Consider the following 13,271-nt stretch of genomic DNA (forward strand, 5'->3'; position numbering starts at 1 on the left):
TGGTACGTGCTATATATGAATGAAACGAGAAAATTATCACCTTTCTACCTGCAAAATATGGTCGTTTTTTGAAGCGCGGCCAATTTTGGCCAATAACGTCCCTTGTTCTTACTTATTATCATTAAATAGGTATTAAACATTAGATACATTTCTTGTATCCACCACTGTAAATTCTACCAATCTGAATACAAAGGAGTGTCACAAATCACAAATAATTCATGTACAATAATTGAAAGCTTCATTCCACGGTGTGTCTGAGCACGGTAAAAAGGAAATATCTCACCGCTACGATCCTAGGCATCATCGGTAAGTTGTTAGCATCTCACCGTACATGTAACAGATGGTGAAGTCTCACCATGAGTGAACTATTTTCTATTGGGACCCAAAACAGGAAAAAAAATTGGAAACAACCGCTATTTGGCTTAATCCCTTGTATATTTCATTCCTTTTTATAAAAAAAAAACCCCAGCACTTGGTGACTTCATCTTTCAGTCTCCCTTCTTAATGAAAACTAATAACACAGCTCAATCTTGCAACTTTATTGAGAAAATTATATATACAAATATAATCCAGAATTAAGTATATGAAAATCTACACAAGATGTACAATAATAAAAATATCACAAAGCTGTTTTAGTATACGTTATTAGTTCCTTTACTTCTTTAAGAGTATTATGGATATATATATATATAAAAAGCACAGACATAGCAATGAACTCTTGAAACTGCCCTAAGTGAAGAAATATTTAATATAAAGCACAGAGAATTTCACTTTATTTGGATACCCACTTCCGCCCCTACCCGGGGTTGAACTCACGACGTGCAGAACCAAATCTCCTAGCAGCATGTAACCAGCGCGCTAGACCATCTAGGCAAGTCAAAAAACTTGCTTTTGATGACGATGGAATTCTCGTCACGCTGTCACACGCGTATTATCAACCATGGATATATATATATATATATATATATATATATATATATATATATATATATTATACACGTCCAGGTAATTTGTATCGAATACTCAGAATACAGCCATAAAAGTGTTAGGCTATTTCACCAGTATCAAGATGTAGATTTCTTACCCTTACTAAAAAAAACCCAGATATGTTTAATCTCATCAATCCTATCAAGAATACCAAACTTAATAGTATGGAAAACACGGATCCCTGGACACACCAGAGGTTGGATCGCGTACCTAGGAGGAATAAATATACCCATTTATCTAATTGTTTTGAATAAAAGTTGCAATACATCTAACATCAAAATGATTAAAAGACATAAGTATACTTCGCACGTTTACTATTGCCCCACCATAGTTTTTCTGTAGGGTCTACATTCAAAACTATTTATAAATTGATTGTACAAACTGTACGTAAAACTCTTTAAGTGTACCTGATTGCATGCATGTCAAACTTGAATCGATATGAGTTGATACACACTTTGAAGTATAATCACGATTATGATTTATCGCTTCTCCTACATCTCTATGTTAAATAATCCCAGGGGGGGGGGTCCGAGTTAGAATATATCATCAGAACCTCTTGGTTGTTGTAAGAGGCAACTATATAAGGTGGTCCTTCAGATGATACCTCAAAAACCGAGGTCCGCTGTCAGAGCAAATATGGCACGATAAAGATCCATCCCTTGTGAAAAGTCGTGAGCGTTGAGCAAAGACTTAAATTTTGCATCTCCATTTAAGTGAAAGATTCTCGAGAGGGACGTTAAACAATATAAAAGCTATCAATCAAATATATGTTAAATTTGCTGCGCTTTATTAAGAGCAATGTTCATATCCTCACTCTATGATTCTTTGTGTTTGAATATCAACCAGTGGGAAATGGCAATATGAAGTGTAGACAGTTTAAACAAAATGTTACATAAAAAGAGGTACGGTGGATATACTTTGATTTAATATATAAACAAAATATTGTCAAACTTTAAATGGATGTTATATATTGTTTTGCTCAAGATGCGTGATTTTTGTGAGGTTGGTACATCTTATACCCATCACCGATATCTTTAACTATGCCTTGTGGAATGTTTTCATCATGTTGAGAACGACTGTTAGGTCTCGACGAGTTTGGTTTTGGTAAAGGTTTTGGTAAAGGCCTTGTTTGAGATACCGGTATATCTCCATTCATAGAAGATGTTTGCTTATCAATCGGTGTTTCCTTATGTTTTTTATCGTTGTCAAATGATGACCAAAATACTCCTGACGAAGCTCTTTGGGACCTAGAATCGACTGACGAATCGATTACTCTTCCAGAGTCTATAGTGTGAAAGCAGGGCAACAATGCATATAGTAATAAAGGAAGAAAGAACGCCGCATGTATCAGTCCGAATCCAATTACCAAAAACATCAGGATACCGAAAGATTGAAAAATGTAGCTACTGGAAAATGCAAGCATCAGTATCCCCAATAGCGTGGAAAAAGCCGCGTTGACGACAGGGCCACCGGATCTATCAATAGCGTTTTTTAGGATTGTGTCGCGACTGTTTCCCTCAACAGACATGAAGGCGTGACAAATGTGGACGCTGAAATCGACAGAAAACCCTACACTCATTACCAAATGAATCATAGTTATTGAGCTCAATGTCAGATCCCAGTAGTACATAAAACCCAATATTCCGGACAGGATGCTGATAAGTGTGATGCATACAATGGCAACGACTCGCAAATTGGGCATGAATATAAACGTTACGATCAGCATTGCAGCAACTGCAATACCCAGAGTTTGGAGAGTACTAGGCATGATTTGTACGTATTGTTCGAAGAAAACGAAAGCCGGGGTATAGAGTATACAGGGAAGTGCTGTATTCTCCGTGATTTCCCTCATACGTTTCATGAAATCCCCTTGTTCATTTGATGTTTTCATATTATTTGCCTTAACATAAAATTTGGATGACAGCACTTTGCTTCTAGAAGAATCAAAAACAATGTCGTTTTCAAAGGATTGTCCACTCTGTGTCGCCAAGAAGTCCTTCAGACCACTAACAAAATTTGATTCGGTGGCGGCATTATAATGTGCAGATTGCTTGTAACTTGTAAGCCAATTTATCTCAACATTGTCATCAATATAACTGTCCAATTTAGTCTTGGATAACACAGAATTTATAAGATTTCGTGTTTCACTCCTGTGGTATTCCTGTTCTGAAGTCACACAAAGCGTAATCATTGGTTCAGTGGTGAAATAATTTTCGTCCCACACACTATACTTGTAGTAATAGGAATCTTTTGAAACTAAATTGAATAGCTGAAGGCCTTGTTGAAGATTTACACATCCATATATTGAAGAACTTAGGTAAGCGAGGAATACAACAACGACGACAAATTTCCCGATAGTATGATTTAAAATGAAAAGGATAAACTTTTTGGGATATTTTTCCATTGGACTTTCCACATCAAGTCTCGTCTCAGGGGGCAATCCAGGAACACATAAGAGAAAACATTTCGACTTATTTTCATATTGGTTTCTCGGTTTTACAGTTTTACAAGAACAACAGAAATGTTTGCTCCCCTTCGTTCTATGTTCATTAATCGTTATAGCCGGACACAAAAAGAAAAGTTGATTTAAATAGCAAAAGAACACCGACACACCTGAAAGAAATGAGATATCAAATGAAATATAATTTATTAAGAAAGCATTCAAGCATCATCATATTTTGAAGGTGTATAACTTAAAACCAGGCCTGAATTTCTCTGGGGGAAAATGGAAACGAAACTTTGCGGGTATGTTAAGGCAGGTCATGCTTCATTTATGCACGTATACTGCATAATTTTTAAAATCTGTCTTACACAGAGAGAGGGAGCTACTAACTTTTAAAAACTATTTTGGTTGTTTACATGAGAACATGTTGTATCATAATAACATGACAAACATTCGCTTCTGCATGACGTCATTGCATGACTGTTATAAATAGATCATGGATGTACCTTAATAGAAAATGGAAAAGTAGCACGCTACCCCAAGACTTAAATATTGGTCTAACTGGCGATAATGACGGTAAAACACCCATAGTATATCAGAATTACTGATATAATCCTACCACTTTCAATAAGAAATAATTATTGAACATTTAAACACGAAACCATCTAGCCCATGGTTTACATTTTGCATTGGTGCTATGCAGTTTTCTTTAAAAGTTTTCTTAACAGACAATTCTATCAGTAATTGCCGTGTACATTAGTTAATGACCTTTCACACGATGTATATAAAGCCTCTAAAAGTATGCGGCCTAATGTGCTACTTTTGCAGTTTTATTTCAGTGTGTGACAGAGAAAAATCGGATCGACATGCTAACTGGAATGTTTTCCCCGTTAAACAAAATTGTCAATGAATGATATCAACATACCTTCTTAATATCATTAAATTCTCAGCGTTTCACATCTATATTCTATATATCCCATGTCATATAGATTTCAAATACTCCACATTTTGTCGATAATTGCATGGCACACATAAACAAATTCCTTGCATGTGTCAACGTCACTCGATGTATAGTCATGACGTCATCAGTTTACTTTCATTATTGATCAGACAGAAATTGCACAGCAGCAGTATAACATTTCGAATTTCGTTGGATCTTAGTAGCTGCATGGCTTATCTTATGCATCAATAAAACTTTAATAAAAAATAAAATCGGAATTTAATATATACTTAGTGATATACTTATTTCAATTATGACGTCACATTGTTTCGTGGATTTTATCCCAGTAAAGATTTTCATAACGTGCCTTAACGTACCCGCGTTGGACTTAAGTGTGGTATTTGTTATAAATTTTGACTGCTTAACGTAGTTCCACACTCCTGTGACGTCATAAGATTGTGCAAAGTCAATAATTTAATGACTGGAACATAAATTTTGTTGGAGTCTTTTTCAATAGTTATTGTAAAAAATCTTGTTAGCCATAAAATATTTCAAAAGTCTTAGTTATATTTGAATAGTCAATGATGCGTTTCAAAATATTGAATCCAAGGACAATAACTCTGTTTTCATTAAATTATTTATCAAGTCCATTATGCAATAGATTTCCTATATTTTTCACAAACATTTTACCAAGGTGATAAGGAATCATTATCGGTGTCTTTTCATGAAATTACATAAAATTTTAATCCATGAGTGGTTTTGAATAGCTCAGTTGTATGGTGCCAGACTTAGGGTTTTTATGGGGGTATACATACTCTGGAAGCTATAGATTTGAAAGTATTAAGGAAAGGTGTGGATGTTTGTTCATAAATAACTATAACAGATGTACATTTATTAATATAAACAGAAAAAATGATATGTAAACCATGCTACAAGAAAATTGTGTCCGTATTTGATTGTTTTTTAACATTTTGGAGAATAAGGCTAATTCGATAATTTTGCACTTATTATACTAAAACTTGATGAACATATTGAAAATGACATGTGTTTTAGTTATTGACATGTTTACTGATCAATAAATGCAATTTAAAATTGTTGTTGTTGTTTTTATTTTAAAATAACAACAGATAACTCTTTCCAATGGATTTCATAAAAATCTACATAGGGGTACATTACTTCAGTAGTGTCTATAATGAAAATAAATCTGGAAATCCTTAACTAATTTGCCTTTTCTCATTACTCTGAATGTTAATATATTGATTCCAAACAAAACAATTGCTACCTAAACCCCAAAAATCCAGGACTAAGGACCCACCTTAAATGATAGTTAATTCAAACAGAAATTCAAGTCGGACAAACAAAAGAATTATTGTACCTGTGTAAATGCAGAAATTCCGAATACTTTTGAATACCGACGATGCTCCAACGACAAAAGCCAGCAAATCTGTCAGTGACGTAATCGTTATGGCAACTGCGCCCTTCTGCATCATGAAGATCACTCTTTGTTTAATGGATACTTCAGACAGAGGTGGGGCGTCCGCCATTCCGGACATGAGGATGAACATATCATCTATACCAATCCCTGCGATAATTGGAGACATGGGTAAATAATTGATATCATTTTAATTGATACTTCACTTAGAATTTACACTTCTAAAAATTATTTTTATGAAGGAATGGTGGGGAATGTAGTTGCACAATGTTGCTCCATCTCTAGGCTTCTCAAGTCCACTATTAATGTTTTGCTTTGTTTCATTATCTATTTATTCTGCCTAGTTTTTAATGATTGATAAAATGTATAAAATGTTGGAATGTATTACCTAATGTTTAAAACGGTAAATAAATGAACAATTGTTAATGATGATTGTTTTAAAGTATCATTCAAGAATGTAGGGGGGGGGGGGGGTCACAAGCTGTAAGCGACACTGATTTTGATCAATGAATATTGGCCCCAGGTTCATGGAAGTGATGGTTTGTTATCGTGTGAACATCCAGCTACCATGACACGGGACCTTTATCTGAAAGATCCATTATTTTTCGTTTTTACTACTTGCCGTTTGGTAACGGAACAATTACTATCAGTGCTAAAAATATTCTAGCTTTAACATAGAAGCCGGAAAAAAAACCCATGACTACCCGGATGCGAAGTCAATACCCTAATCGCTAGACTACCATGTCATTGCTATTAAATGGAAATGAAAGTATTAGAATCATTCACAAATGCCTAGATAAATGCACAAATAAGATATCAATAAGATACATAAAAGATTCTAAAATGAATAAATAGCTAAATAAATAGAAAACATAAGGAAATAACACACATAAAAAAATAAATGGTAATCAATCACACTGACAAGTGATTCAACGTCTATATTTTTACAATATACATGTAGCCAATGAAAATGACAATTTTTCTGAATAATTTCATAACAGGGGATGCTTACTCCTCCTAGGCACCTGATCCCACCTCTGGTGTGTCCAGGGGTCCGTGTTTGTCCAACTATCTATTTTGTATTGCTTGTAGGAGTTATGAGATTGATCACTGTTCGTTATCTTCACCTTTCATAAAATAACCTATGGCTAATTTATAGAATCTATTAAAACACAGATGTCTTCAGTTTGTGGTCTCATTGTCCTATTTTTGCTGAGCAGCAATACATATTTCATGCCTGTAAGAACATCACACTCAATGACATCATTCCATTCTTACAAAGGACTTTACAGGTAAATAAAGTGGTAAAGGTTGATGTCAAAGATCCAGTAGTCATCATTATCCATTTTTGGTAAAACTTTAAACTTCAAAAAGAGAATTAATGTCCATATGTTTTATAACAAATGCTTTAGATTTCATAATAATCAGAGCAAGAATGAATTCATAAATTTTTGCCTAAAAAAAGGTTTGTTGCAATGAAATATATAGCGTAAAACACGAAAGTTTACTAATTTACGGCACTATGCTGTATATAGCATAACATCGAGAAGCATAACATGCAATATTTTCTGACACATTTTTACTATACATTTTATTTAAAAACATTTGTTTAAAAGATATATTACAATTTTCATAAATATTTAATTTTATTCAATCTATTTATCTAACAGCTCTATCACATTTTTAGTAAATGTTGCATTTTATTCAATCTATCATCGTTTCATGCAGAATGTCATATATTTTTTAAACATGATAATTATAGACTTAGGTACATATTAGTAATGAATTGCAAAATAGTGGCCAGGTAGCTCAGAGTAATATTTTCGATCAACACTTTCACTATGAAAGACGAACATAACGAACAATCTCAATATCGTATACGGAACACAAAATAGAGAGTTGGGTAAACATGGATCCCTGTATATACATGTACCAGAGATGGGATATAATCCAATATATTATAACCTCAGCTATTCTAATCAAGATCCAAGCAAATCACTATTATTGATCTGTAATCCTTTTCTTTGAAAAATGTTTTTTGAAATATTTATAAATTATCATTATCAATTCATAATCCTAATGAAATTATGGTCATTATTATTGAATTATTAACATTAATTTATAAATGCAATTTTTTTTTCAACATAATTTGCTATGACTTATAGTACAAAATGAAAATATACGCATACATATTGCATTATACTGCATATTTGTGCAGCATCATGTACATAGGTGTACAGTGTATATGAAGAAACTTACCGACAACCAAAAACGGCATTACACCAACGATGTTGGTGAACTCCACTCCAATTGCACTCACAAATCCGAAGGCTGAGGCGATGGCCAACACGGGGGCAATGACACCTGCTATTCCTAAATTCATACGATTAGCTACATTGTTGCAATTGATGGTCAACGAAGCAATAGATGCGTATGTCATCATGAGCGTAAACGTAACGGAGAAAAATTTTATGTCGCTATTTGTGTTTTTGTCCAATTCTGTTCCGAGGGAATCTGAGGATGTGTAGGCAATATCTGTTAGATTTGTTTGCAGGTTTTCCATTTTGGTAACAAATGCCTTTTCCCATTTCTTTGAAAGTTCCTTTACACTTGTCTGACTTTGTCGAAGATAGTACTGCAATTTTACTCCACTTGCAGAATTTAACATTCCGCTAGCAGAACCTGCATGCGCAAGAAAAGGCGACAAGATATATTCCCCATAAACTGGGTAGGTTATATTAGGGATTATGAAATTGTCTTGAAATGTATTCAATAGTACAACAACACTAGCGATTCCTTCGTTAGGATTCGAACCTGCACTCAGATCATCATAAGTATAGGTTTGTCCAGAGGAATCGCTAACAATTATAGTGTTTCTGATTATAATATTGATGTTGTTTATTTCATCAACATAGGCTTGGCTCATTATTGTAGTCTTATTTTTAGAGAGAATCATTACATCGCCATACAGTCCAAAGTCTGAAAGTTGGTAAGAACGAAAACTACTGTTCGTGGAATCTCCGTATAGGTTTCGTAATACAGACCGGTCTTTTATTGCTTGACTATCCATCGGAGTATAGAGTGTTTCCACATCATTTTCGACTTCTATATTCATGATTCCAATGGTCAGAAGCAAGTTGACAACAATACACACGATCATTATTTTCACGGAATATGATGAAATGAAAGAACCGAGCCTGCCAAATGCATTCTCTATCAAAGATTCCCATTTTCTGTGACATATCGAACAACAGGAACAACACGAACTTCCCTCGCATGCCATTGTCTGAAAATACAGCATAATTATTCTTGAATCATTGCCATTTCTGCCAGTACTATTAAGGTTGATCGATCCTCATGTGATGTCATAGGTTTATACAAAAATCTTAATAAATTAAACTTTACACATGATAGAAATATATCTTTCTGAGGAATGTTATTCTCTGGATATAATAAAATATCTGGTAAACTAATAATACTGAAAAAGTTTATATTTTCCATAGATAATTAAATATTTATGATTAAAAAAATGTTGCCAAGGGCAATAACTCCTATGCCGGAATTTCCTCTACTGGATGTCTATTATACATTGATTTCCCTAATATGCACAATTAATCTATACATATTTATGAATTAGCAGTTTTTTAAAACTTGATATTCAAATTTGTCATTTCAACAAGTTTTTATCTATTTTTATTATTCTGTTTAACGAAAATCTGTGATTTTCTGATGTTGATATATATTTCTGTTTTTGTATGTCTGACATCTTTAAAAAGGTGGTAACATATATATTTTCTTTGGTTATTAATTGAATTAAACTATATCGAGTGGAAATTAATTAAGTTTTTCCACTTTTAACCATTAATATTGATAAGTCACATGAGGATGGAGCTACCTTAAAATCAATCAATGAAGTATATGAGGTAAGCTACTGACAAACAAGTTGATGGTACAGGGATTTCAACAGTCTCGATTGAAGTCAGCATTTCGCAAATTCTATGGTCGTTATAACGATCTAGTTCGTCAGTACAACCTCCCATTGGGTTAAATGCTGTCTGATATGTTTCATACCGATTGTTAAGCCGTTCTTGGCACACTGATTTTGACTGCGGATAACTCCGTTTACCTGATCAGGATATAGGGCTCACGGCGGGTGTGATCGGTCAACAGGGGATGCTTACTCCTCCTAGGCACCTGATCCCACCTCTGGTGTGTCCAGGGGTCCGTGTTTGCCCAACTATCTATTTTGCATTGCTTTTAGGAATTATGAGATTGATCACTGTTCGTTATCTTCACCTTGCATAGTCCTCATAAAAAATCAAAGTGTATCAAAAGTTTATTAACAGTAATAGAATCATAGAATTTATCCTGATCGTTTGTATTCAGCAAACCATTCAAGTTTTTATATTTCTTTGCTTCACTTTTTTTCGTTGATAATTTACGTTTTGAATAGCTGAAATGTTCACTCGATATGAATATTTCATCAAGTAAAAATTATATACTGCAGATAATTTTATTTCACGAGACCTATGTTTTCGTATGAATTTAAAAATGCATGTATTGAGGAGACAAAATGTTCAAATTCACACATTATTAGCAATTGTTTAAATCTTCTATTTGCAAGAATTTAGTCACAAGAAATGAATTTTCGTTAATGGCTGAATAATACGTATATGGTGTTAATGGAAACACTCGTGATCCCTTTAAGTCCTTATTATGAGTTATATAACAAAATATTGTTTGTCAATAAATGATCAGAAGCTACGACAACAGGTTATTTATAATGGGATCCAAGCTATAGAATATGCGACAATAACTTAGTTCCAATGAGTTACAGATAATGTATGGTACAATATAAAGCAACTTAACGAATGTATAGAACAAAAGTACCATTTTTGGCCTACTTTATGTGAAATGCTGTAGCCTATGTATAAAGTTGTTTTATATATTTTAAAAAAATACCGTTGAATAAAAGTAATGACAGATGGATTCAAGTGATTGATGTCGTTGCTTAAGTAACTAGGTTAAATCAATTGATTAGAATAACAAAATAATTCATTAATGAAAAGATGAATAAAGAAAAAGCACAGTTACACGAGACACGTTACAACTACCTGTCCATTGTACCTTTATATAATGATGACCTGTATGTTACAATTTCAACTCTAATTCATACTTACCTGTATATTATGATTATATGTATACGATTTTTATACATATTTACAAATACCTGTTGTACACAATGATAATAGCATTCCTTTGTTTATAGAGAAGTGCACAGCTAGTTATACAAACTAATTTATATCGTGGATCTATTTTTAACCTATCTAGTTATCGAAAACATCCATCATAAAAGATGCAAATATAACATATAATTCACATACATATAATCTACATACATGACATTTGTAGGTCTTAATCCAGTGTCAAGATATTTGTGTCTTATCCTGTATAAAATCCACGGCCTTGCAGGAAGTTGTCACTAATGACGGTGGATACGCATAACATTATACGGTGTATAGGGCTATGCGCACGAATGAACCCGGGAATGAAGGACCCATTCACAATTACAATCGATATTACAGATATAGACCTCCAATGATCACGTGTTCTACACTAATTACCAATCTCGAGATTGTTTGTTAAATCAGGCTTCTAAGATTGTATATCCTTAATTCTACATCAATCATACATATTTCTGTCCATTCTTGTTATGCCCAAGTCTTCATTGAAACAAATATCTTCAAATTTATATTATCTCCCTCGTGCATAGCTCTAATCCTTGGACGAATTTGGCTCCACTTTTTTGGCACGCTGTTTTTGGCAATATATAGCTCTAAAACTTCATAGTTATTTCGGATTTCAAACATTTCGGTTGAGCATCACTGAAGAGACATTATTTGTCGAAATGCGCATCTGGTGCATCAAAATTTGTACCGTATAAGTTTTACATTATGAAGTGATCGATAAAAATGGCTGATGTAGTTTTTAACAGACACAACTCCCGCTACAACAACGTTTGAAATGAATAAATGAGTTCAGTAAAAATTTTATCTCTGTTCTATAATAGTTTATATTTTGTGGTAATCACACGATTGTATTAATACTTTACTATTATAGTTACGTCAAATCTCTTAAAGTTATGCATGATTTGGCTTTGCAAATTGAAATATTCAGCAAAATTCATCGTTGTTGTAGAAAGATGATAAAATATATGTGTCTCTTTGCCCGCTAGAATCGGGTTCAAAGACACAGCTGAGGGATCCGGTAGCAGTGCGTATAGATATATTAACCTATATCGCACCTGAGATACACGTCATATATAGGACACGTGTATTGGAAATCAATTGTACGTCATCTCTAATGCTTTGTCTTTTTTTCCAGTTCACAAATGGCTTGCCTTAGCAACACACTTTGTTGTCAATAGTGTACTGAAAGTAAAATTTACTAAATGTCATGTTTTCCTATCGCGTTTGAGTTCTTTTTCTTTTCTTGGTTTAATGGATGTTTCGGAAATATGATGCTTAAGTTTTCTTTGAAATGTTTATGTACATTATGTTATGAAAACATTATGCAAATTCCTTTATTTTATTAGCTTTACGCAAATTGACAAACCTATGGATTGAAAGTATGACAAGGGCAATAAATCCTATTTCAAAACCATGCACTTTTTAGCGTTACGGTCACACGTAAGATAAACCATCAATACACATCTTCAATTGATACTTGAATTTTAGGAGTCTGTGTGTCATGTAAAAAAAATACTTCATCGTTAAAAAAGATATTCACAATTTATTAGATACGCGAGAGTGTATATTTCTGTTTTAAATCGAGACAGTCAATTGCCATAAAAGTTTATCTTAGAAGGGTCTCATCAGTCTCAATTAAAATCAGCATTTCGCAAAGTCTATGGCCGTTATGATAACCTTACTGGTATGTACATGATGCCATTGAGTGAAATGCCGTCTTACGTTTTTCATATCAGTTGTTAGGCAGTTCTTTAACTACTGATTTTAAAGCTGACATGAATTAATAAATACGTACACCTTTCTCATCTTATCCGCCATATTTCTTTCAGGTAGCCTAATTTACTCTACCCGTATATACCCCAAATGTGATTGTCACACCTGAGTGATTTTTCTAGGTGGACTCGACCAGTGCACATCTCCGATAGTATTATATAGGGAATGAGAAACAAATAAAATAACATTTTATAACATTATGCTTTGCTCAAAATTACAAAATATTGATTGTATACTAATGCAACATTCTGGACGTTTAGATAAGTTAGACAAAAATGCAAAAAAAAAAAAAAAAAGAAGCTTTTCTTGCATACTTGTAAGTGCATGCAAGTATTTGCATTTTCTAATAAAATGAATGCGGATAAATCATTTGCCAATTATATACTGATAGAATGAAATAGGCAAAGAGCATAAAATATATTATTTATATCAATTCTTGCAAAATAA

General features: G+C 33.4%; 1 protein-coding gene across 1 annotated transcript; it reads right to left on the minus strand.

Annotated features, from left to right (window-relative positions):
* Positions 1-932: 932 nt before the first annotated feature.
* LOC130051274 (patched domain-containing protein 3-like) lies at positions 933-11,308 on the minus strand. The gene is made up of 4 exons (XM_056153076.1): positions 11,202-11,308; positions 8,062-9,088; positions 5,746-5,952; positions 933-3,600 (listed from the first exon to the last, which is right to left on the minus strand). The coding sequence occupies exons 2-4, from the start codon at positions 9,083-9,085 to the stop codon at positions 1,967-1,969; spliced, it is 2,865 nt and encodes a 954-aa protein (XP_056009051.1). The 5' UTR covers positions 9,086-9,088; positions 11,202-11,308; the 3' UTR covers positions 933-1,966.
* Between the last annotated feature and the right edge of the window lie 1,963 nt (positions 11,309-13,271).

The sequence above is a fragment of the Ostrea edulis genome, chromosome 1 (assembly GCF_947568905.1).
Source record: "Ostrea edulis chromosome 1, xbOstEdul1.1, whole genome shotgun sequence".
Classification (NCBI taxonomy): Eukaryota; Metazoa; Mollusca; class Bivalvia; order Ostreida; family Ostreidae; genus Ostrea; species Ostrea edulis.

Bases quoted from the DNA above. Each gene is read 5' to 3' on its own strand.
- LOC130051274 (XM_056153076.1), bottom strand. From the start codon at position 9,085: ATGGCATGCGAGGGAAGTTCGTGTTGTTCCTGTTGTTCGATATGTCAC. The intron at 5,953-8,061 runs GTAAGTTTCTTC...CAATTATCGCAG, and splicing joins AATGCCGTTTTTGGTTGTCG to GGATTGGTATAGATGATATG. The intron at 3,601-5,745 runs GTACAATAATTC...CATTTCTTTCAG, and splicing joins GAATTTCTGCATTTACACAG to GTGTGTCGGTGTTCTTTTGC.